A 22,483-nucleotide genomic window follows, 5' to 3' on the forward strand; every position below is an offset into this window, starting at 1 on the left:
CATCGAGATTTCAACGGTCGCCTTGCGAAGCACGCACTGCGGAGTGCTTCTGGCAGGCATCTTTGTCAGGAAGAGCCTCCACCCCTTCCTTGTCCGGATCTGAGTTCCAGCGGACTAACCACGCTAAAACTGAAACAGGCGGGAGCGATTAATGGCCCAAGACGACTCTTTCGAGTCTCGTTCTAGTACACGGAGCTGATATACAGAGACAACCGGAGACTCTCCCAGCGACCCAGTACTGAAAGAGCCTTAACCTGCTTAAAGGTGCAGTACGGAAGCTGAAGCCCCTACCATCCACCAACTACGCGAAAAATGTAGCCGACATGTCCAGGGATCTCAACTGCTACACGCATGTCCTAATTAGGGCGATCGCTTCCCGGAAGCCGCTACAGTCACCTTTCGAGGTCTTCGAACAAAGCACACACCATTTAAGCCTGGACGTCATAGGCACGATCAAGAGGGTCTACCTGGCCTGGCTAAAGCTTTTCTTCCTGGAGGAAAGCCCAACCGGGAGGGACTTGGAGCCATGCGTGTGTTTTCTCTCTGAAATCCTCTTTGGTTTCAGTGGAATGTTGTAGCGGAGCGAGCAACTTGTGTGCCAAAAGCAAGTCATTGTGAACGATTCAACCATGACAAACAAGTGGTAACTTCCTGATACTAGGAGGAGTGGAACTAAAGATACCTCCATTCCTGCTTGAAATTTAAATAAAAATGTGTTCAATCTAAAAGGAACTACCAGACTGGTAGGGTAGTGCAGAAACGCGCTGAAAACTTTGAGTAACCCGCTCAATGTCACTCTCCTCTTGGTTCCCGGTCATACGAACACAGAGGTGAATGAGCAGGCCAATGGGCTGGCCAGGCGGAGCTCTGCTTCCGATAGTCCCTCAGTAGGCACAGACTGTGTGCCACTAGTGGCTGTGTAGGGTGGAATTTACTCGTAGCGGGTCGGCGGTTACACTGCTGCATAACTCTTCCAAAAAACAGAAGATGAAGGCTCGGCAGAAGGAAAATTCAGCCACAAAGGTGAAGGGACTACTGGCTTGCCTGTCAGAACCTTCCCCTCTGCCTCTACCAGGAAAAGCGGAAGAAAAGGAAGCTATGATATGAACGCAATTGGTCTAATTCCGGTATGTGATCTATGCATCCCGAACTCAGTGAACTTGGGCTGACGACAACGGAAGACACTGCGAAGGAAGGCGAAATTTCTTGGGAATGAGGACATGGGCGTTGCTACACCACCAAGTGTGGCGATATCCGCAGAAATCGGACGCAAGGAAACGAAACTTTCGCCGAAAGGTAACGACAAGCTGATAACCCCGGTGTAATCCACACTGAAGGCAGCAAACTTTTGAGTTAGCGGTAGTTTTCATATTAGATGTACAAACATAAAAGTTAGTCAAATTAACCTACAACATGCCAAAGCCTCTTCCTATCTACTGGCAGCAAGCCTGGCAAAGTTGCTGGATTGCCCTTATATATTGCTGTTACAGGGGCTGCGTTCTTTCCTCTTGGCAGAAGGTTAAGGTAGTCTTCACACCTAAGCCTGGGAAAAATGACTATTCAAATCCAAAGAACTTCAGGCATATCAGCCTGGCATCATTTTCACTGAAATGTGTGGAGAAGCTGGTTGAGCATCACAGCCATGGGAAGGCGTTTTGGTTTCAAAAATAGAGGACGCAACTCTGAAAGGCGAATACGGGGGGGGGGAGATGATCGTGGACATTAAAGAGGCGTTTGACTGTGCTCCCTTCCAAAAGGTACATGATGCCCCCAGAGAATGGTGTGTGCTGAAGTGGGTGTTAATCGCTACCTAAAGGCGAAAGGCTGCCCTCAAGGGAGTGTGCTATCGCCACTTCTGTGGAGTATGCTGATCGACTCACTACTTCTCGAACTGAAGAATCTGCCAATACACCCTCAAACTTATGCGGATGGACATGAACATGGCTATGCTAATTATTGGTCGAGACTGCAGAACGGAGTGTAGAAATACTCAACGCGCCGTTGATTTGATTGACAGCTACTGCCTATGGCATGGACTTTCAGTGAATCCAAATAAAACCACAATATTATTTACAAAAGGGAAGAAACTGAATGGTCTTTGCCTTCCAGAGATAAGGGATACAAGCCTTCAACTCTCCAAAGAAATGAAAAATATTGTTCTAGACAAGAAGCTTCTTTGGAACAAACATGTAGAGGTATCGATGAAATGATCTCTCACAGCTTATGGGCTGTGTAAGCGGACCTTTGCCTCGACATGGGGACTCAGGCCTCTGGTAGTAGTGTAGTAGTAGTGGTACAAGTTTAAATCCGTTGTTTTTTTGTTCAAGAAAAACACACATTTCTTATAGAAACCAAAAAAAAACTTTATTCAAAATACTGGCCCTTCCTATCTACACATTTTCCCATCTTTCGGGTAATTTATGGATACCATGTCAATAAAATTGTTGATCTTTCGAGACAAACCCCTCATTAAGCCATTTTTGGACGTCTGTATCTCCCAGTTGAGCGCTTCTAAGTAGTTTCGAACTTTTTTCGACGTGTACGACGGAGTATTATCATGGAGGAAAATTAGCTTTACATGCTTCTTTGCTGATATTCCGGCCGTTTTTCATTCAAAGCACGATGCAGTTTGATGAGTTGTTGGTGATAACGGTGGGCATCGACAATTTCACCAGGTTTCAACAGTTCATTGTAGACAATACCCCGCTGATCCCACCACATGCACAGCATCGTCTTCCGTCCGAAGCGATTTGGTCTTGCAGAAGATGTCGCTGGTTGGCCGGCATCAACCCACGATTTTTTTCGTTTAGGGTTCTCGAAATAAATCCACTTTTCGTCGCTAGTTACAATCCGATGCAAAAACATATTTCTTTTGTGCCTGGCAAGCAAGATTTCGCATGGGCTTTGGCGCCGCTCCATCTGCCTATTGCTCAATTCATGCGGAACCCATTTTCCGATCTTTTGAACCTTACCCATTGCACGCAGACGCATGAAAACGGCTTGTCGAGAAACACCTAATTGCTTGGCGAGCATTTTCTGCGTTTGAGTATCGTCCTCGTCCAAAAAAGCCTCCAATTCGTGGTCCTTAACTTTCCTGGGCCGATTTTCACGCTCCTTGTCGCTCAGATCGAAATCGCCGTCTTCAAACCGACAGAACCAGTCTCGGCGCGCTGTTTCCGGTAGAGCATTGTCGTCATAGGCCCCCACAAGCTTTTGATGCGATTCAGCGGCTGATTCCTTCAAATTGAAGCAAAAAAGTAGAGCTCCCCGTAAATGCTTTTTCCCGGGAACTGGATTGGCAATTGTTGCCAAATGTCGTTAAAAAAAAAATATAGGGTTCACATAGCAGCTTGATACGCTCACAGACGCCATCTGTGACCAAACAGCAGATTTAAGTTTGTACACCTGGTGTACAACGGTCTTCCAGGCTGAATGTATGCATCGCAAGGGTTCCCACCTGGATGATTGACGGACGGTTGAAATCCAGGAGCATCGCAATCTGCAGCGATAGTCAAGCTGCATTGAAAGCATGGAGCACTCCTTTGATCACTTCAAAAATCATTGAACTCTGTTTCTAGATTCAATACGGCAAAACTACTCTGAGTACTCGATCGTTGTTGCGAGAAAGAAATGAAATCTCGTATGCCTTAGCAAAAGAGGGTTCAATTTCCCCCACACCTGGATCGAAATCACCAATTGGGATGTCAGTAGCATTGACTAGCTGCTATCAAAAACTGGAAACAAACTTCCATTAATGACAGATGGCTGAGCCTTAATGCTGCTTAACACACAAATCTTTTCCAGTCAGAATCGAACAAACATAAGACAAAGTTAATCCTGACGAAAGGTAGGAAGACTTACAGAAATATTATGGGAATTTTGACTAGTCATAATTCACTAGCTGGGCATATGTTCAGAATAGGATTCCTCCAAGATGATACGTGTCCATCCTGTAATGAGGAAGCGGAATCCACGGAACAATTTCCATGGGAGTGCCCCGCCTATGGAAGATATCAGACTTTTGGTGCTGATGTGCTACAACTGCAGCGGGTAGCATTACATCTAGTAATGAAAATCCTGCGTTACATAAACGAATAAGGGATATTCCGTTAGATGGAGGAACCGAATACAATGGACCACTACTGTCTGAGTGCTCAAAGGCTTTGCCACTCCCCACCTCAAATACAAACACACCCTTCCTTCGCAATTGCCCAACTTTAACTAGAGTCTCGCTGCAGACGCTGGTCTGGCTCTGAAAATCTGGACCGGCTGGATACTGCTCCCCCCGTTCTTCCTACGATAGTCACAGTCTTAGGACACACAACCGTGTTAATTGGGCTCTTCCCAGCGGCGACTGATACCTACCTATACGCTTTACCTCAGACTTTCGCACGGCCTAAATCCTTCGGAATTGAAAGCCGTCGCAGCAGGCGAAGGAAGCGTAACCCTCTTTGCAAGTCCCAGAAAGGAACTCATTGCCAAGTTGTTGGCGCGCTATGCGTTACATAAGGGTCTACGGTAAATATATCGTTTATAGTTTTTCAGTCAAATTAATATATTTACATAATTACACTTACATAGTCATAATACTGCCAGATAGCGACATTTATTGCCAAGAATGAGAACAGAAGCTAAGTGAGAGTTTCATTTACCGTGCACAGTTTGTAATTCCAGCATCACATCGGCGACGAAGCTGGAGCAATCGGTAGCATCTATATTGTTGGCACTACAACTTATTACATCCACAACATCATATTCGGCAGTCTCCTCCTCCAAAATCCTTCTGGCTGATGCCTTTATTTTGTAAAAAGCGTGCTCAGTCGGGTTCAACATCGGCGAATCTGGAGGCAGGTACTTGATAGTGTGAGAAAACGATTCTACAGCCTCGCGTACATCTTGGGCCCTGTAAAAGGCTGTGTCATTCATAACCAGAATCGAGTTGTAAAGTTCCATTGCGTTAAGTTTCCCACAAAGAGCATTGAGAAAATCGCAAAATAAATTGCTATTGCAATTTCCATCAGCAATGACAGAGGTATGCACCACTTGCTGATTATTCATAGCGAGAATAAGGGCTATATTGCGATCACGAACTATTCGTGCATTATCAACGGTAGTCATGTCAAGCCGGGATCGGGTACGCATCCCCGGTAAATGGAGATTGAAATCTGCTTCATCTACAAAAATCAGTTTCGCTCGATTTTGGGGGACCCAAGTCTCAAAGTCAATTGCAAACTGTCTTCGTTGTTGTAAAGCGAACTCAGAGTTCATCCGATTCAGCTTAATGGGGGCTCGCTTCAAAGTTATCTTCAACAACGATAGTCCTCGCTGAATTGAAGAAATAGACAAATGCATGTTGCGTAGTGCAAGTTGTTCTTTGATTTCTTTTAATGATAGACCCGTGTTCCTTTCACTGATTTCTTCAACAGTGGCAAGAACCTCAGGGGTCAGCTTGTGCAGCCGAGAACCGCCTCTTTTTTTGAATACCAACGTGGACTTTTGAGATATATAATTTCGATATACACTGTAGCCAGTATGAGCGTTTAGATTGGAAATTTGCGCGGCGGCTTTGATGGTATGACCGTCTTGAATTAACTTTATAAAAAGTTCTTTCTGCTGCCTTGATATAACTGCGTACGCGTCTCTTTTCTTCCTTGCACTTTGGACAACACCCGACGTAGTTGCACCGCCTGCAATTGATATTATATTTTGTAAGTAAAATCCTCATTTTGCTATTGTTCCTATTTTCAAAGATAAATGGCGTTTTTTGACAGTATTTTGATTAAGTATGGTACCCAACTTACCCCTCCCAAGATTTTTGTCTGTACTAATTTGCTTGGGAAAAGTATCAATTTCATTGAAAAATGCATGAGCAATTTACCTTCCTTTACACTTTCAGCATTACACGACTCTGTAGCATCCAAGTCTATATCCTCCTTAAATGTAGTTTCATTGCGGGCGTCATAGTTCAAATGGGTCTGCACCAAGTGGTTACCAAAGGTATCCATATCAGGGAAGCGATCACCACACATCTCGCATACGAAAATGAAAGTCCGCCCAGGTGACACTAAAATACTACCGCATTTTGTCTCAGCAGAGTTTTCAATCGATTCTGTCTTGATTCCACTTAACTCATCATCGTCGAGAAACTCGTCTTGAATTTCTTCTTTTACAGACACTTCCCTTTTGATCTCTGAAACTGGCAGAAAACTGAACTCGCCCTCGGAATCTCCCATTTTAAATGAACAGCGGCCAATTGTCCTGCTACAAAAATCTAGTGGAAATGCCCATAGACAGGAATATGCCCATAGACATCAGCCTCCTCTATGATGGATAAGCATCACTGTTGATAAACAGTTATTCACGATTGCGAATCGCCAATGTGAATAGGTTTACGTCTTCAAAAGTCGTTTCCCCACCTTTTAGGTTCTGCAGATAATGCAGTGTAAGATAATTTTAACAAACCTGGAGCCATCTCTCAAACGTCTTTTTCCTGGTTTAGTGTGTATAAATTAAACTTTAATAACCCCGCCCTGATTGAGAGGATGCGAGAAAGGCGCCTTCGATGGTATGGTCAATATATCCGTGCTGATGAGAACTCAATAGCTAAACATCAACACTCGAATCGGTGGAAGACAACTTAAGAACCGCCCAAAACAGAAATGGCTCTAAACGCTAAACAATGATTGAAAAATTGCTCGTCTTCAGCTGAATTTAACTTACGATTACCCCAAGTGGCGAACGCAATTAAGATAAGCCGTCCCTCATTTTGAGTATCCCTTAAACTATGACAATAAAACCCGTTGTATTATAACAGTAACTTTATTTTTCCAGCATGAAAATTATACTAATTGGCGATTACCAGGACTTGGTTTACCAGTGGGCGGTCAAGGAAAGACTCACTTAAGCGCGACGATGTTATCTCATACGCGGCGAAATATTGCTGCTTCCTCGGATTTTCATATGGATCGCACTTTGGCGACGTTGAAATCTTCGACTAGTCTACCGTAGAAAGATTGGAGGATCCTTAGTATGATGGCTTTAACAAGTGGGTGGAGCAGGAGCGTGCCTGTTCGTTGATTTCGATAATACATAAAGGCTCGCTCACTGAATCGACGCAGTATTTTGTAGGGTCCTGAAAATGGTGGATCCAATGGTTTCTTTTTTTACAGCATCAAACCGTTGACTCACATGGAAGGAGCTCTCCATGTCTTCAAGCATAAAATACTTCTGTGGGGCAGCATCTCTAAAGGCCGGGGCCAGTCGGACGGCCTGAGTGAGATGTCTTAGGCCCTCGACGAACGGTGGTACGTTAGCGAGTGTGTGACTACTCGTTACAAAGAACTCTGTCGGTACTTTCAGTGTAGTACGTAGTAGTACGGAAAAGCATTTTGGCAGAGGAAGCCTGTAAATCCTCCTTGAGCGCCGATCGGAGACAGAAAAGCCAACAGGGATCTGTTGGCAAAAGCGTTGGCCATGGCGCGTCTGGATTGCACATAAGAGTCGCTTTCAACGTGCGATGGAACCTCTCTACAATCCCATTCGATTGCAGGTGGTAAGGGGTCGTCTGTAACCAATTATAACTCAGCATTAACCCTCGGGTGGGTTCTATTGTGGAGCACATCGACAGTTATTTTGCCGAGTGTGAGCGGGTGGTATGACCTGACACTACCTATTGATGGCCGTCGATAATTAATGGTTGAAGCTTTAGCAATGTAGAGCTGAAAAGATGGGGCATCTCTGCATCATCGCCTGGGGGCTAATTATTAAAGGCATTGCGACGGCGGACGTGCGCTTAAGAGCATCAGCATCCCAATAATAGTCATATTGCGTTGACTTGCTCCTGTAGGATGAAATCCAAAAGGCAACCTTGGCGTGGCGGGGTCTTGTCCGATCGCTATTGTGCAACGTAAATGAGAGAACAGTGGTCAGTAGACCGTGAAAGGACGTCCTTCGATGAAACGGAGAAACTGTTTGATCGCAGAGAATCCCGCGGGAAGTTCATAATCATATGCGCTATATAGCCTTTCAGTATCCATCAACTTTCCCGAGAAGAGAGCTAAGCTAAGCTTAACGAAGCACTTAACTTCATGTATAATCTCGAAGGGTTGACGCAGGTGCTGGAGGCGCTGCTCTTTGGACATTCAAGGGGGTGGAAATCCAGGCAAGAAAACTATACACAGCAGATTCAAATCCCAGCACATTCTTCGAAATTTCATGGTAACGAAAAAGTCTTGCACACGTTCAACTGCAACGGGAATTACGCCAACAAAATTTCGCGCACACACACTAGTACCATTGATGTGACGCTGAGCATTGGTGTGCGCTCACGCGGTTGCGAGCACATGCCTGCGATCACGTGGCAGCATCGATCATAACAATAGACATTGCACCGCTATTTATGGCTTCCCGCATCCTAGCTTAAAGCAAAGGTAGGACTTCCTTAAGGATTCATTTCGGATTAATGGTAATGGATCTTAATGAAGTCATTGAACGAATGATGCTTCAAAATTACTCTATAGAAAGCTTGGTAGAAGCAGACACGGGCAACATTCCCGGCAATAGATCCATGTTTGCTCTCTCTTAGGAAGTGAGGAGGAAATAAATAGAAGCATCAGAGATCAATCTTTCGGGTGCATCCGTCTCCCGCTAGGATAAGATGACAAAGCACACTCAAGAAAAGCATCTAGGGGACATCGAGACATCGGCCCACCAATTCCACTTACCTGCCTCGTCCGTACCCGAAAGGTGCGCAATAAGATCCCGTGCTCCTTTGCCGCTAAGCTACTCCTACTGTGTATAGTCTTCTTGTATCCAAGTAGCATCTTTTGCATGAACAGTCGTGTAGAAGACCATTGCGCGTTGGAGAGACTGATCCGCGTTGCGTTGGCCCATCGATGAACGCGTATATTCAGAGAAGCCGAATTGGGTCGTGATTGTCGTTTTTGGGATGTCCCTCTCGGCGATTGGAATTTTATGATAAACTTTCCGAAGATCTACGACGGAGAAAACTTTGGCTCTGATCTTTCGAAATAGTCCTCTAAGTTCAGTAGTGGGTATTGATCGGGGATATTACCGGCATTTAGGAATCGATTTCCTTCATAATTGAATTAGTAGATACATCAATATTAACTGCTGCGAAATTACTTCATAATTAGCATTCCAATTGCATTGGCAAAAAATGCTGACTGAGCAAGCAGGAATCTGTGCACGCTTTTTCCAACTAGCTGGTTCGTCCGTACAGCATATGTAGTCCCCTATAACTCATCAAGAGCCATCTTACTTCGGGACGGAGTGGAGTGGACTGTCCCACTGACTTAAGAGGAGCGCACGGTACCCTACTTGTGCAGTAGCCTCAATTACTCCTTAGCGGCTTCATGTGGACACTCTACAACTCGGGCCCGTGCTGTGAATATCATACTGAATGGAGAAATCCGGCAATGAGATGGTTGTGCTGTATGCTGAGCATATGTCGTTCAACTCGTTCATCAGAGGTGAGTATCGGACGCCTAGTACGCTAAGGAGAGTATCAGTCTGTTAAGCAGCACGAAACCCTCGTCCAAGACGTTTCCATTAAGGCTGGCGACGGTGTGCTGACACTCGAAATAGACTGATAGGCCGCAATAGCGCCTCATCTGCGTGCATGGTCTGCTCATTCAGACTCGAGGCTCTTAGCACTTTGCAGAGCCTCCTAATCCTCGGCGACCATTTGGCTCGCAGCACGTCTTCTATCATTGCATTTCCAACTTACGTTCGCATCTGTCGGGGCCACTATAAAGGCTTTTTATTTCCGAGCTCTAGTTTTGTAAGGAGTCCTTGCAGTTGGCGATACTCCGAATCGGGCAAGCGATCAAGGATGGCGGCGTTTAGGTGCTCATACTTTTCGATAGTCGGAGTAGTAAGAAGTACGTCTGGGATCTCCTATATAACTTCCGGGTCTAAAATTCATAAACCTAAGCAATACCTCCACCTTCACACTGTATGAACACGAGCCTCCCGCGTCAAAAAAAGCGCAATACAATTAAAGAAGTCGAACGTTTTGGTGACCGGCTGAAGAAACTCACTATTATATCCGCTGATTGAATGATTCACTGCTTCATCGCGTAGGCACCACAGACAGGTCGACTTTATGCCGAGAAAGATGCCTTCTGGCAACTATTTCACAGACTCGTAATGAGCTTGTCGAAGACCATAATCGCCATTGCGAGCGACCTAAATAGTCATGTGAGTGAAAAGGCAGACGGCAACAGGTGTCATGGGGGAAAAGTTTGAAGTAACCAATGAGGGTGGCGAGCGTATAGTATGGGATTTTGAATATTGCTGTTATATTACTAACAATAACGGTACTTTGCTTATCGATCGACCGACCGATAGTCCAGCAGAATGCTCAAATTACTGTCCATTCTGATTGCTGCCCCATACCATTAAAATCTTTGAACGCATCCCTGACAATCATATTCGCGACATTATTAAAATAACCAAGAATCACGCCAGGTTTGTCAAGAACTGGAAGGTGATTTGAAAACCTTGCGATTGCATCCAGATCAGGAGCATTTTGTTTTGATTAGGAAGCAATGAATTTCAGCTAAGTTGCTATTGATATAGGAACTTCTTCTTTCCCTCTTCCCCTCGTAACCCGCAAAACTCAAATTAGTAAGAGGGCATTCGTCAAATGTAATGACCTGAGGATGCCAAGGCAGGTCGGAAACCGCAAAGGCTGCGACTCATTGCGCGTCTGAGGCAACAGAAGTATTGATTGTTCAAAGTACCACAGCTCACACATTCCCGAACCTGGTTAGCATTGAGGCAAACGAACGCTTCAGTATTTGCGGCGAACCTTCACGTTCAACTTTTTTTTCTTTTTAGGTTTTGGAATGGCTCTTCCCTCTTGGTCGTCTCCGGCCACTTAGAATGGTCTTTTGGCCAACGCCAAATTTCATTATGGCATTATACAACACCACATCGACTTTCCTATGATATTCAAATGAGAGTGAATACTGAAATCATCCATCACAAAGTCCTCTGTAATACCTATATGAGGGAAATGGATGCAGTTAACAGAGACCTTCGAAATGAAGCTCGACAAATGATATTCAGAACTCAAAAAGTACAGGGAGCAACCGTATCAGGCGCGGAAGTTTTTCAACGACTGCAAGGCTCTATAATGATAGCATAGACAGGGTAGAACTGTACACGATCATGAAAGAATTTGGTATCCCGACTAAATTGATAACACTGACTAAGCTAACCATGACAAAGGCGGCAGCATCATCCTCGAAACCTTTCACCATCAACAACGGTCTAAAACAGGGGGAATGCCCTATCATGCATCCTTTTTAATCTCACCCTGGAAAAAGTGATCCGTGATGCTGAGGTAAATGGCCCATGCACCACTCGCCTCAGATGAAATTAATGAGTAGACCCGGACCCCAAACAGCTTTTAGGGATACCGAATTGGTGGACCTCGACACAAAATCGGTATCTCTCGAGTTCCTTACTAAAGTGGGCCTAGACCCGACCCCCGGTTGCTGGGCCGATGATGAAGTAGTTGACTAACTTTCTTCCGTCATATATTCCCGTTTTAACATGTCAAGCTAACGCTAATTTTCACAGAAAATCCTTTATTTCTTTGAACAGTATAATTTAAGTTTCACACATTTTAAGCTTAAAATAGACTAGACTAGCTGTTCTCATTATGCACGCGCAAATGCCCAATGAAACTCCTCTTCTGTAAAAACTCCTTGTCGCAATGTGAACACTTGTAGGCTGGCTTATCGGAATGCGAAATGATCATGTGATCCTTCAAATGGTTCTTCGTAAGGAAGAACTTCCCGCAAATTTCGCATTTTTCATCTTGATTATTCTGATGGCGTTTCTTATGCAAAAGCAAGTTGCGTCGCTCTCCATACTTCGCATCACATTCGTCACACTCGAAGAGAATTTGCTTCTTATGGGTCCGAACATGGAACTTCCGCTCAGCCACGGACTCGAAGAGTTTCCCACAATATTCGCAAGGATATTGTTTGGTATCCGTTTGAGTGTGAGCGCCGTTAATATGGGTCCTCAGATGCAAGCGAGTTTTATACATATTCGGGCAATGCGGGCAAATGAAAGGTTTCCGCTGATGGACAGCTTCGTGTGTTTTTCGGTCCCCCCATCGCATGAAGGCTTTCGGGCACATTGAACATCGGTAGGGCTTGTCTTCAGTGTTATGGGTTTGCTCGTGTTGGAAGCGGACTGTTGGTTTCTCGAAGTCCAAATGGCAAAATAGACATTTGAGGTACGCCGGGTCGCCTTGAAGGGATTTCGGGATTTCATCCCCGTGCATGGTCGCTACGTGAGATCTGAATCGATATGCGGAAGTCAACTGACGATCACACAGTTCGCAAGGAAACTGTTCGATTTTTGGTCTGTCATCACTTTGCTGCCGGATCTTCCAATTGTGAGCCTTTTTGTGGTTCATCATAGCCGATTTCGAGTCCAACTGGCGGTTGCATGTGTTGCAGAAGTTCCTTTCTTCGTCGTAGCTCGGCTCCAAAGCGAACACAACTATGGTCTTGAATTTGCTCTGATTCTTGGTCTCTAACGCTTTCGGTTGTTGCGCTGAAGTTGAGGTGAGGGAGTGGATGCTTTCATGGGTCTGACGCTGATTTGCTCTTGCAAATGTTTCCGGACAGACTGAGCATCGGTAGGGTTTCTCCTCGGTATTGTGAGATTCTTCATGCACGAAGCGAGTTGTTGGTTTTTCGAATTTTAGATGGCAGAACAAGCACTTGAGGTAGGACGCATCCCCTTGTAGTGACGTTGGAATTTCATCCCCATGCGTTGTAGCCAGGTGGGCTCTGAATTTATATGCTGAAGTTAGCTGACACCCGCAGAGTTCACATGTGAGCTGTGCGGTCTCGATGGCTCTTTCTTCTTTCCGATTTCTGTCCAAATGTGCAATTTTATGATTTCTAAAAAGTCTTTTGGTTTCGAACTGAAGATTGCATGTGTTGCAAAAGTTCTTTTCCTCGTCAAAGTCAGGTTGGAGGGCATAGACTACGTCTCTTCGTTTCTGGGGAGGAGTCTGAGTCTCGGGAAGTCCGTGCTGCTTCATGTGACGTACGTATGCCTTCCGCGTTGAATACTGACTATTGCATTCTTTGCAGGCGTAGGGTTTAGTCTTGGTGGGGGCTGGTGGTGTGGCTGCTGCCGAAGTGCTTGGGGTATCCGTGCTAGTTGTGGTGATGTCTGTCGATGGTACTTGCTCTTCCGGGTATGCTGTTGGGGCATTGGATGGAATTATAGGTCAATTTGAACCTCAACAAGAAGTAAGTACCTTCATCCTCAATCGTATCACAGTCAGGATCCGCTTCTTCCTTGGGTACTGTCTCAAGTCTGAAATCCTCCTGCTTGATGTAGTCGAAATGAACATTCTCGAGGTGCACCCCTAGTGATCCCATGTCTCCAAACCGAGCACAGCAGTACTCACAGACAAATATATACGTTCGTTCAACAGAGAGAAATATACTGCCGCACTTTGTTTCGTGGCCACTGGTTGGATCACTTCCAGGATAACTTAATCCATAGCTCACTAAGGTCTCATCCAGGATTTCTTCCTTTGGTTCATATTCCGTTTTGATATCCACAGCCGGGAGGCAAATGTACTTAGTATCGTCCGCGTTCATTTCGTCAATAAACTGGATTTCTCTCAACTTAAGGATAAACAAAGTGGAATATCGAGCGGTGGTAGCATCTTTTACTTTGACATATTCAGTGTTAAACAAACATTCACGATGGCCAGGGGAAAAAATTAAACACGCCCCCCGCCCCTCCACGATTGTTCGAAACAAGTAACAACTGTAGGCAAGGCAGTGTGAACATTTGAAGTGCAGTTTACAATTATGATAACAACGGATCGTTTGTCCTTAACTGGGAACTATTTTCGGTTCGAATAATCGAGTACTGGCGTAAGGAACTTTGATGGTGGAACTCGGAAGATCGGCTAAACGATCATCATGGAAACGCTTTTGCGAAGAGACTAACTCCCTTGAGGCAACCTCAAAGCTGAAGCGGATTCTGGTTAAAGAACGTAGCCATAAACTGGGTTATTTGCGTTTACAGAACGGGAGGTACACAGAAAGCGATGAACAAATGGCTAAGCTATTTGCTTGAAGTTCACTTCCCAGGCAGCATCCAAAATCTCATCTCGGGGTCAACAGATGTATACAGCCCTCAACCCAGAGACTGGAATCTGGCATGCAAAGTAGTATCAATGGAACGAGTAAAATAGGCATTTGACCACTTTCCTTATCTCCACTAATGAGCAAAGCATCGAACACGTCGGCCAATTTGTATATCTAGGAAGCGTGGTTTCTGCTAACAGTAGCACCAAACTGGATGTCGCTTAACGGATTAATTGCGCTTGATCCCCTTTCGCCGCTTTGTCTAAAATCTGGAAATGCCGTTGTCTCAACACTAAGATCAAATTGAGATCGTTCTGCTCTTTCTATGTTGATATATGGAAGTAGCACATGGAAAATGATTACCTGGCCTGACACTATTATTAACGAAGAATTTGGTTGGCGCACGGGCCTAGCATCCGTACGTAATGTGATCGGAAGTGCCAGTAGAAAGTGTCACACATTAAGAAGGGGTGACAATGCCATTGGTGGCAACGCTATTTAGTGGAACCCACTGTCCCAAAATGGCCGACAAGTGGATCGCCCTATGATGCAGAACAGTAGAGGAGTGCAGGTATCCCGGGAAGTCTTGTAAAAAGTTCAAGCGAATTTCAATGGACCATGGGTGTAGTTTCGCACTATTCCCATCAAGAAGTGAATAGCAACCATGTACATATATGGGTCACACAGCAGTGGACGTGTTAATTAGAAGAAGCGGCAGTGAAAAGGTCACATATTAAGAAAGTGCGATTCCCCCATGGCTAGCTGTGCCATACAAAGGAGTCCATTATCCCAGAATGGCCGACTGGCGAGTGTTTCTCTCTATGCCATATAGCACAGAAGAGTAATCAGGCTCCTCGAGAAGTTCTAGCCAGAGTTGAAACGATACCACATAGGAGCCTGTAATGAACTTAAGGAGATAGGAGGACCAAACGATCTTGGCCGAAAACAACCTAGAGGGAAGATTTATCCTAGAAACCTAAAAAGTTTCCGAAATTGACCGTGAAGGTCCGCCCGGAAAGACTGAAGCTCTATCAAAGTGCTCGGTCGACACGTTCTTACACGCCTCTGTGCTAGCCAGGCTCGGGAATGTGGGGGGGGGGGGGGGTCCTTTGAGCGCTTTGATCCCTCACGGGTAATTAATGCAAAATTAACTTGTCTATACCGATGCGTGGGTCTACACCGGATTTCAAAATAGACAACAAACGAAGGAATTCGCGATGGCCTAACGAAAAAAAAACTGGAACGCGAGCTAAAACTGAAAAAAATGGCTGGACCGCGCGCGTGGAGCCGTAAGTCTCCGAACCCGAGTGCCGCGGTCGAGAGGGAAGATCCACGGCGGATCACAATCTCGATCATGGTTTCTTCTGCCTCAGATCTTCATTGAGGCGCAGCCCCTGAGGTTTCCTCTCTTCCTTAACATGCTCAGGCCATTATTTAGAGGATGTCCCTATAAAGGTTTTGCTGGGTCAAGGAAGAAGAGAAAGGGAGGAAGTCCTCAAAAAATATTATTTACAATTCATGTTATATTCCGAGCTCGGTGTGGCGTGTATTTATGGTTGTCCTGATTCTGTTTGTGGATAAAAATATTTAGACCATTAAAGTACGAATTCAGATACCAAAACTCGACCTAATTTTCCTCTCAAAACCACTTTAATGGTTCGTGGTTTCTTCTAGGGCTGGTTTTCGTTGCGCCGCGTTGCATACTGTTAGCAATGAACCACGCCAACAGGTTGCCACAACCATATTTTCCTTGAATCGACGCCGATGAATGGGCTGGAATAGGCTGAGTAAAGCGCCGTACAACAGCACCTAGCCTTCATGTTGCAGCAACATGCGCATGCGGCAAATCATTCCCCTCTGTCAAGATCAATTCGCCCAAATGCATTCAATAGTATGCAATCTGCGGCGAACATTAGGGTGATTGCCCATTATGAAATGCATTATTTGAGCGTTCAAAGGGTAGTATAGGTCCCAGGGCGAAACGTGGATTGGTACTCACGATGGAGCATAAAACCTGGGAAACGCCTGCTGAACCAACACCAACAGCTCTACTACCAAACCCTATCTCCACCTCCACGTGGTGATCGCTGGGAGTTCTTTCTTTATGAAAAACTGCAGACGGAGAAGGATAAAGGCAAGTCTCCCGCGCCTAAAAACGGGACCAAATGTACCAACTGGTCCTCCAGGTTGGGGGTTGGGTAGAGCAGACAATCCTACATGGAAAACCGATGTTACGAAGCCACGAAAGGAGCCTCAGACAGGATGGATCTTACAACGACGAACCCGGCAACCACGCCAATAGGTTGCCAAAAAAAACCATATTTTCCTTGAATCGACTCGATGAATGGGCTGGAATAAGCTGAGTAAAGCGCCGTACGACTGCACCTAATAGACTGAAGGATAGTGTTTGCTGTGGCGACGCTAATGATCAGATTCAACCTTATCACATTGCAGTTAGGGCCAGTATTGCGCTTTTATTTGCGACTTACACAACTCAGCTTTAATCAAAAACCTTCTTACGAGAAAAAAGGCAAAAAGTTGACTGACGGTTTCGTCCAGGGCAGAGGCAACTCATCAGACGCTGCCTCACCTTTGCCCTGCGAGTGGTTCGGTCCGTCACTAAGTTAGTGCGCACTTAGGGCTCTCAGCATCCTCAACAGAAAATATTACTTCTCACGAGTCCTTCGACTGCACTTGTACCTCATATAGAGGTAGCGTTAATTCGTTACAGTCCTTTTTCCGAAAAATCTCTCGATCTGAAATTGTGTTTGCTTGGCACTCAGAATCGCAAAAAAATCACTCGCTAAAGACAAACTCAAATTCCACAACTTTATTTAGACTTTCAATCTCCCGTCCACGCTTCTTGAACTCCCAAACTGTAATCCCTTCTAAAAAAACGAACGAACATCCACCGCCAAAATCACTCACTGTCCCGCGGAACGGGAACAGATGAAACTCCTCCAGCAATTTTTTCGGCCCCAGGGAAATTCGGGGATCGTTCCCCACAGTGTCCTCTTCACAGCTGTTTCAGGTGCCAATACCAACCTTCTCCCATCTCACCGGCCATTACACAGCTGTTCCTCCACGAACCGGTCACCATGTCGCTTCACTCACCTTGAACTCTGTTGAACTCCGAAAGTTCATGTTGCAGCAACATGCGCATGCGCCTACGGATACGGCAGAACACTCCCCTCTGTCAAGATCAATTCGCCCGATTGCATTCAATAATGTACAATCTGCGGCGAGGATCAGGGTGATTATACATTATCAAATGCATTATTTGAGCAAATTAATTCAGAAAGGGGCGAATGAGATTCCGCTCCCGTCCCGGAACCGCATCACTACAAGACATTGACGTATTAGGCCAATTTTGGGGGTCAATGACAACCATGTAGGAATCCCTTTCGACACATTGATTAGTAAATCAGACATTTTTTTGTGTATTAAATTCTTTTATTTTCAACTATTTCTTATAAACTGAGAACAAGACGCACTAATCCTGGTGGACAGGCGCTATTTCCATCTAATCCATCAAATGAAAAAATAGGGTAGTATACAGTGATCATGCTAGTTGTGAGCAGGAAGGGAGTCCTGCTTCAAAGGCAAAAACCAGCAAGAAAGTGATCAGTTCTTGCTGAACTTTCTCCTCCATTTTCTAGTCTTCATCTAGAAGGATTAAAGCGAATTTTCGGGCAATCTGTTGGTCATCGGGTTAACAAAATGTAGACTAGGAATGTTTCAAACTCAACTGGGATATTCAAACGCAACCTAGACTCCTTCAATTTGCTTTTGCCTTGATGCCTTCTTAGCTGCTCGTCTAAGACGTTGAGTGAGTCTCGGGCACAAATGTTTTTTCTTATGCAAAACTAAATTTTTCTCAAGACTGAATTTCGCCTTGCAGACATCACATTCGAACTGGAATTCATCTCTATGGGACAGAGCGTGTGACTTCCGTTTTACGTAAGAATCAAAGACTTTCCCACAACGTTTGCATGGAAATTCCGTGACAATTGGTTTGTTGTGAGTGTTCTGAATATGCATGTTAAGTTGGGACCGAGTTTGGCATACAACCGGACATTGGTCGCAGGTTATTGGTCCTTGTGAGTGAACCTCTTGGTGGTATTCTCGAGCTCCAAGGCGCTTGAAGGCCCTCGGGCAGACGGGACATCGATAAGGCTTGTCTTCCGCCATATGAGTTTGTTCATGTTGAAAGCGCAGTGTTGGTTTCTCGAACTCCAAATGGCAAAATAGGCATCTGAGATACGCAGGATTCCCTATTTGTGACTTTGGAATTATATCCCCGTGCATGGTTGCGACATGGATCCGGAACCGATAAGCGGATGTGAGCTTTCGACTGCACAACTCACAGTTGTACATCTCATCCCCTTTCGGCTTCTGATCTCTATGCAGACGGATCTTTTCGGTGTGCACTTTCCTATGGCTGGTAAAGGCCGCTCTTGAGTCGAACTGGCGGTCGCAGGTGATGCAGAAGTTTTTGTCGTTGTCGTATTCCGGGTCCAAGGAGAACACAACTGGCTTATGCTTGACTCGGTTGGCATTTTGGGCTGATTTTGGACAGTGAAGGGTTTCATGGAGCTTGCGATCTCTCCGTCTTGAAAAGGCTCTTGAACACGTGGAACAGAGAAAGGGTTTCTCCTCGGACTTGTGAGTTCTTTCGTGCTCGAAGCGCGTGGTTGGCTTTTCGAATTGCAAATGACAATAAAGGCATCTCAGATACGCAGGATCATTTTGAAATATTTTTGGAATTTCATCCCCGTGGGCCATTACGAGGTGGGATCTGTACCTATTGAAGGAGTTCAGTTGGCTGTTGCAAAACTCACAATCGAACTGGGTGTCCTCGTAGCCTCTTTCGTGTTTATGGACCATGTAACGATGGGCCATCTTGTGCAAGTTAAAGGTCCTTTTTGACTGGAATTTAATGTTGCACGAAATGCAGAAGTTCTTCTTTTCGTCATAGACCGGTTCACTTGTGGATGCGATGGTCCCATGTTTCCTAGTTGTTTGATGAAGTCCGTGCTTCTTCATGTGGCACAGATAGGAATTTCTTAGAGAATATTTTTTGTTGCATATGTGGCACTCGAGGGATTTGTTGTCCTTATCGGGGTCGTCCGGTAAACAAGAAGGTTCTTTTCGGATCGCAGTGTCGTCATGAAGTGGGTTTTCTGTTCCATGAGGAATAGTAAGGTTTGGTTTGTTTAATTATGCAATTTATTGGGTGATTACCATCGTCTTCATCCTCGCTGCAACTAAGGTCGAGCTCCTCCTTTACTATGACCTCCACTCCTGCAGGTTCCCCGAAATAGTCAGACTCCACCTCCCTTGAGTGCAACCCTAACAACTCCGTATCATTTGAACAGGCTCTGCAATATTCAACAGCAAATATGTGTATTAATCATGTGGAAACCGAGGTACTTTGGTGTACTTTGTTTTGACATCGTCTCCCGGAGGGTTTTCCGCCTCGCTGAGGTCATAATTCTCGATTTCCTCGTAAACGAATTCTTCTTTTGGTTCTATTTTGATTGGTGGTTCGTCGTATCCTTCGTTGATAGTGTCCATATCGCTTGGAAGCTATTTTACTTCAGTGTCGAAGGTAAACAAATAAAGTCCGAGCACCGGCACTCAGCGTCTTCCACTTTGACACAGAATGTTATGTTCACAATGGTCGGGCTGCAATACGAGAAGCACCGAACCCGACAATGAATTTCGAAATCGGTTAGCAGATAAGGCAGTGCCAAGGACAGAAACAGCAGTTCTTCCATAATTTATATCTTCCAGAATAACGCACTCCGATCAAACGTCGTAGACAATTATTGACGAAGGTTTGGAGTTTTTGAGTAACAGTAGGGTCACTTTCCATATTCTACTCCCAAATAGCAACACAGAAAGAACATTAACACAGAACAGTCTCCACTTAACCTTGGTGTTGAGATAACTGCATTTCCGGATTTTTGAGAAGGCAGCAAAAGCGGATCTAGCGCTGTCAATGGGTTGAACGACATCGAGTTCGCTGCCACCGTCCTTAGAAACCAATTTCTTGGATAAACAAATTGATTGACATCTTCGATGCTAACCCATTAATGCAGATAGGAATTGTGCAATGTAATGGTAGCCTGGAGGCGCCATAAGTGGGCGTCGAATTAAAAAACGCCCACCGTGACAGAAGACAAGTTACAAGGGTCATTGAACACCTGGCCGATTAGCACAGAACTATGCTGAACTCCTGGCATGTGTACATCGGTTTGTTTAAAACGTGCTGAAGATGCCCCTTTGGCGATTTAACACCAGTTTGCTGGACTAGCCTGTTTTTGGCTCGTAGATCGTCCTCCCTACACTGGGGAATAGGAATGCTAATAGAACCCCAAGCCCAGGTGAGACGACATACGCCGAGGGCTGCTTGGCCAATGGGCGAGCTGGGTCTTTAGTATGCGAACTCTGGATACCTTGAGCACCTCCTGGTGGCCGGACTAGCCAGGGTGGGCATTCTTCCCGGATTGATCGTGGGACCAAGACATGAACTCAGTCAATAAACCGATGAGAGAAGAAGACCGCACGGACCTCCCGGAGCGAAGTAGCAGACGAACTATTGGTTTTCAGCCTGGAATTCACTGCCGGCCCGAAAGCCTCGAAGTCGGGGGATCCCTCAGTCACCGGAAACCGGCTAAGAAGCGAAGGTCCACCTGCGTCCTGCTCAAGCGCCAGTACCAGAAGGCCATGCATATTCTCAGCAAAATTGTTAAGAATAAGGAGGTCGATGCTGTCATCGAGTGAAGCTCACCGCTCTGAAACGCAATCGATCTCGAAACGAAGTTGAACAAGATCAAAAGCAGAGCAGAGTAGGCAAGAGACCGGATGCTGGCGAAAAGTGCGCAGCAACAGCCAACCGAACTCTTCAACGACGTGGCCAGGAGCCACTTACATGTGGCGCGAGTGGATGGTAATTCCGCTAGCGGCAAACTAGAATCGGAGGTGTGGTCCAGAATTGAGACCAGGCTGTCGGAGATGATCATTAAGCATCTCGATCACAGGCAAACACACGGGTTCCATCCCCTGCTTTGATTCCTCTCAGGTGGTCTGTGGATTCTACGTTATAGCATACAAGGACCAATTCTCCATGGTTCATGCGGCGCTAAGATCAGCGCCTACAAAGGCGTAAAGGTTAAAGTCATCATCTAACACGAGATTTCCAGGAGACCGGTCACTCACATCTGGTTGTCGAAGATCCGCATCAATAAGAACAAACTCGTCCAATCCCTGCGCCTTCACAATCCCAGGATTTTCATGGACGACTAGGTTGTTATCAAAGAAGAGGAACTCCAGACAAACAGTCAACCTTCTCTGGTCCGTATAAACAGAGAGACAAGGTCGACAATCCCCATCAAAAGGTGAAAGTGTTTCGCTCTGCAAAACCGGACGACCTGGATCCAATCGACGCCAACAACGAGCTATTGCAGGAGATGAGGATAAACTGGTGAACCCCCCACGCAAGCAGATCATGTTGAGGGTAACGCAGATCAACCTCCAGCGGTCGAAGTCCTAGAGGAAGACATCGACATCGCACTAATACGGGAGCCCTCTATCGGAGGCAAAGGGCTCCAAAGCAAATATTTTAATTTATTCCACAGCACAGGAGGCGCTGATCAGGACATCCCTAGAGCATATATTCTCGCGAAAAAGAGTCTGCACGCTTTTCAGTGTCCGAAACTGAGTTCCAGCGACTAGGATTCAAAGAACAATGTGCAGGTTTTACTGGAGCTTTGCAGTCCTGCCTGGCAAATACTCTCAATGTACTCCTGCATTTCAGCCCCAGGCCTAACATAGCCATTCTGACCGACAGACAATGACAATGCAACCATTAAGGCCTTGTACTCAACGATAACCTCCTCCAGGCTGGTGGGGCCGTGCAAAAACGCGCTGGACAGTTTGGGCGGCACGCTCAAGGTCAACCTCCACCATTCTTTGGGGGGACCTCAGAGAGATTTCTAGCTGCAGGGTACCTATCTACCTACCATCTCATCCAGATGCGAAGTATCTGGTTGAGCTTTTCGCTTACTGTTAGCAACCTATCTTTGTCCAAAAATGGATGAAAAGATAAAATTTTACTAATCCTCTCTTTTGGTCATAAGGACATTGAGGATTGTTACCCCGCTAGGAATCCTTTCACCTGTGGCAATGGTTATTTTTTTTATAGATTAGTTTTCTGTGCATGATCTAATCCATTGCGGACCGTTCCACCAAAGGCTGTGAGCGCTTAGCATCCCGGAATCTATTCTTCTTGATATAATGTCAGTTGCATTTTC

General features: G+C 45.5%; 3 protein-coding genes across 3 annotated transcripts; all 3 read right to left on the bottom strand.

The window, feature by feature from the left end:
- Positions 1-4,550: 4,550 nt before the first annotated feature.
- On the bottom strand, positions 4,551-6,328 carry LOC119648951. Its single transcript, XM_038050869.1, has 2 exons — positions 5,879-6,328; positions 4,551-5,687 (listed from the first exon to the last, which is right to left on the bottom strand). Exons 1-2 carry the CDS (start codon positions 6,231-6,233, stop codon positions 4,645-4,647), a joined length of 1,398 nt encoding a protein of 465 aa, XP_037906797.1. The 5' UTR covers positions 6,234-6,328; the 3' UTR covers positions 4,551-4,644.
- A 5,288-nt stretch (positions 6,329-11,616) lies between these two features.
- LOC119650319 (zinc finger protein 431-like) lies at positions 11,617-13,742 on the bottom strand. Its single transcript, XM_038052974.1, has 2 exons — positions 13,319-13,742; positions 11,617-13,260 (listed from the first exon to the last, which is right to left on the bottom strand). The coding sequence occupies exons 1-2, from the start codon at positions 13,665-13,667 to the stop codon at positions 11,678-11,680; spliced, it is 1,932 nt and encodes a 643-aa protein (XP_037908902.1). The 5' UTR covers positions 13,668-13,742; the 3' UTR covers positions 11,617-11,677.
- A 3,871-nt stretch (positions 13,743-17,613) lies between these two features.
- Positions 17,614-19,811, bottom strand: LOC119650263 (zinc finger protein 709-like). The gene is made up of 3 exons (XM_038052877.1): positions 19,609-19,811; positions 19,410-19,546; positions 17,614-19,348 (listed from the first exon to the last, which is right to left on the bottom strand). The coding sequence occupies exons 1-3, from the start codon at positions 19,740-19,742 to the stop codon at positions 17,934-17,936; spliced, it is 1,686 nt and encodes a 561-aa protein (XP_037908805.1). The 5' UTR covers positions 19,743-19,811; the 3' UTR covers positions 17,614-17,933.
- Between the last annotated feature and the right edge of the window lie 2,672 nt (positions 19,812-22,483).

Source organism: Hermetia illucens, chromosome 2, assembly GCF_905115235.1.
Source record: "Hermetia illucens chromosome 2, iHerIll2.2.curated.20191125, whole genome shotgun sequence".
NCBI classification, from domain to species: Eukaryota; Metazoa; Arthropoda; class Insecta; order Diptera; family Stratiomyidae; genus Hermetia; species Hermetia illucens.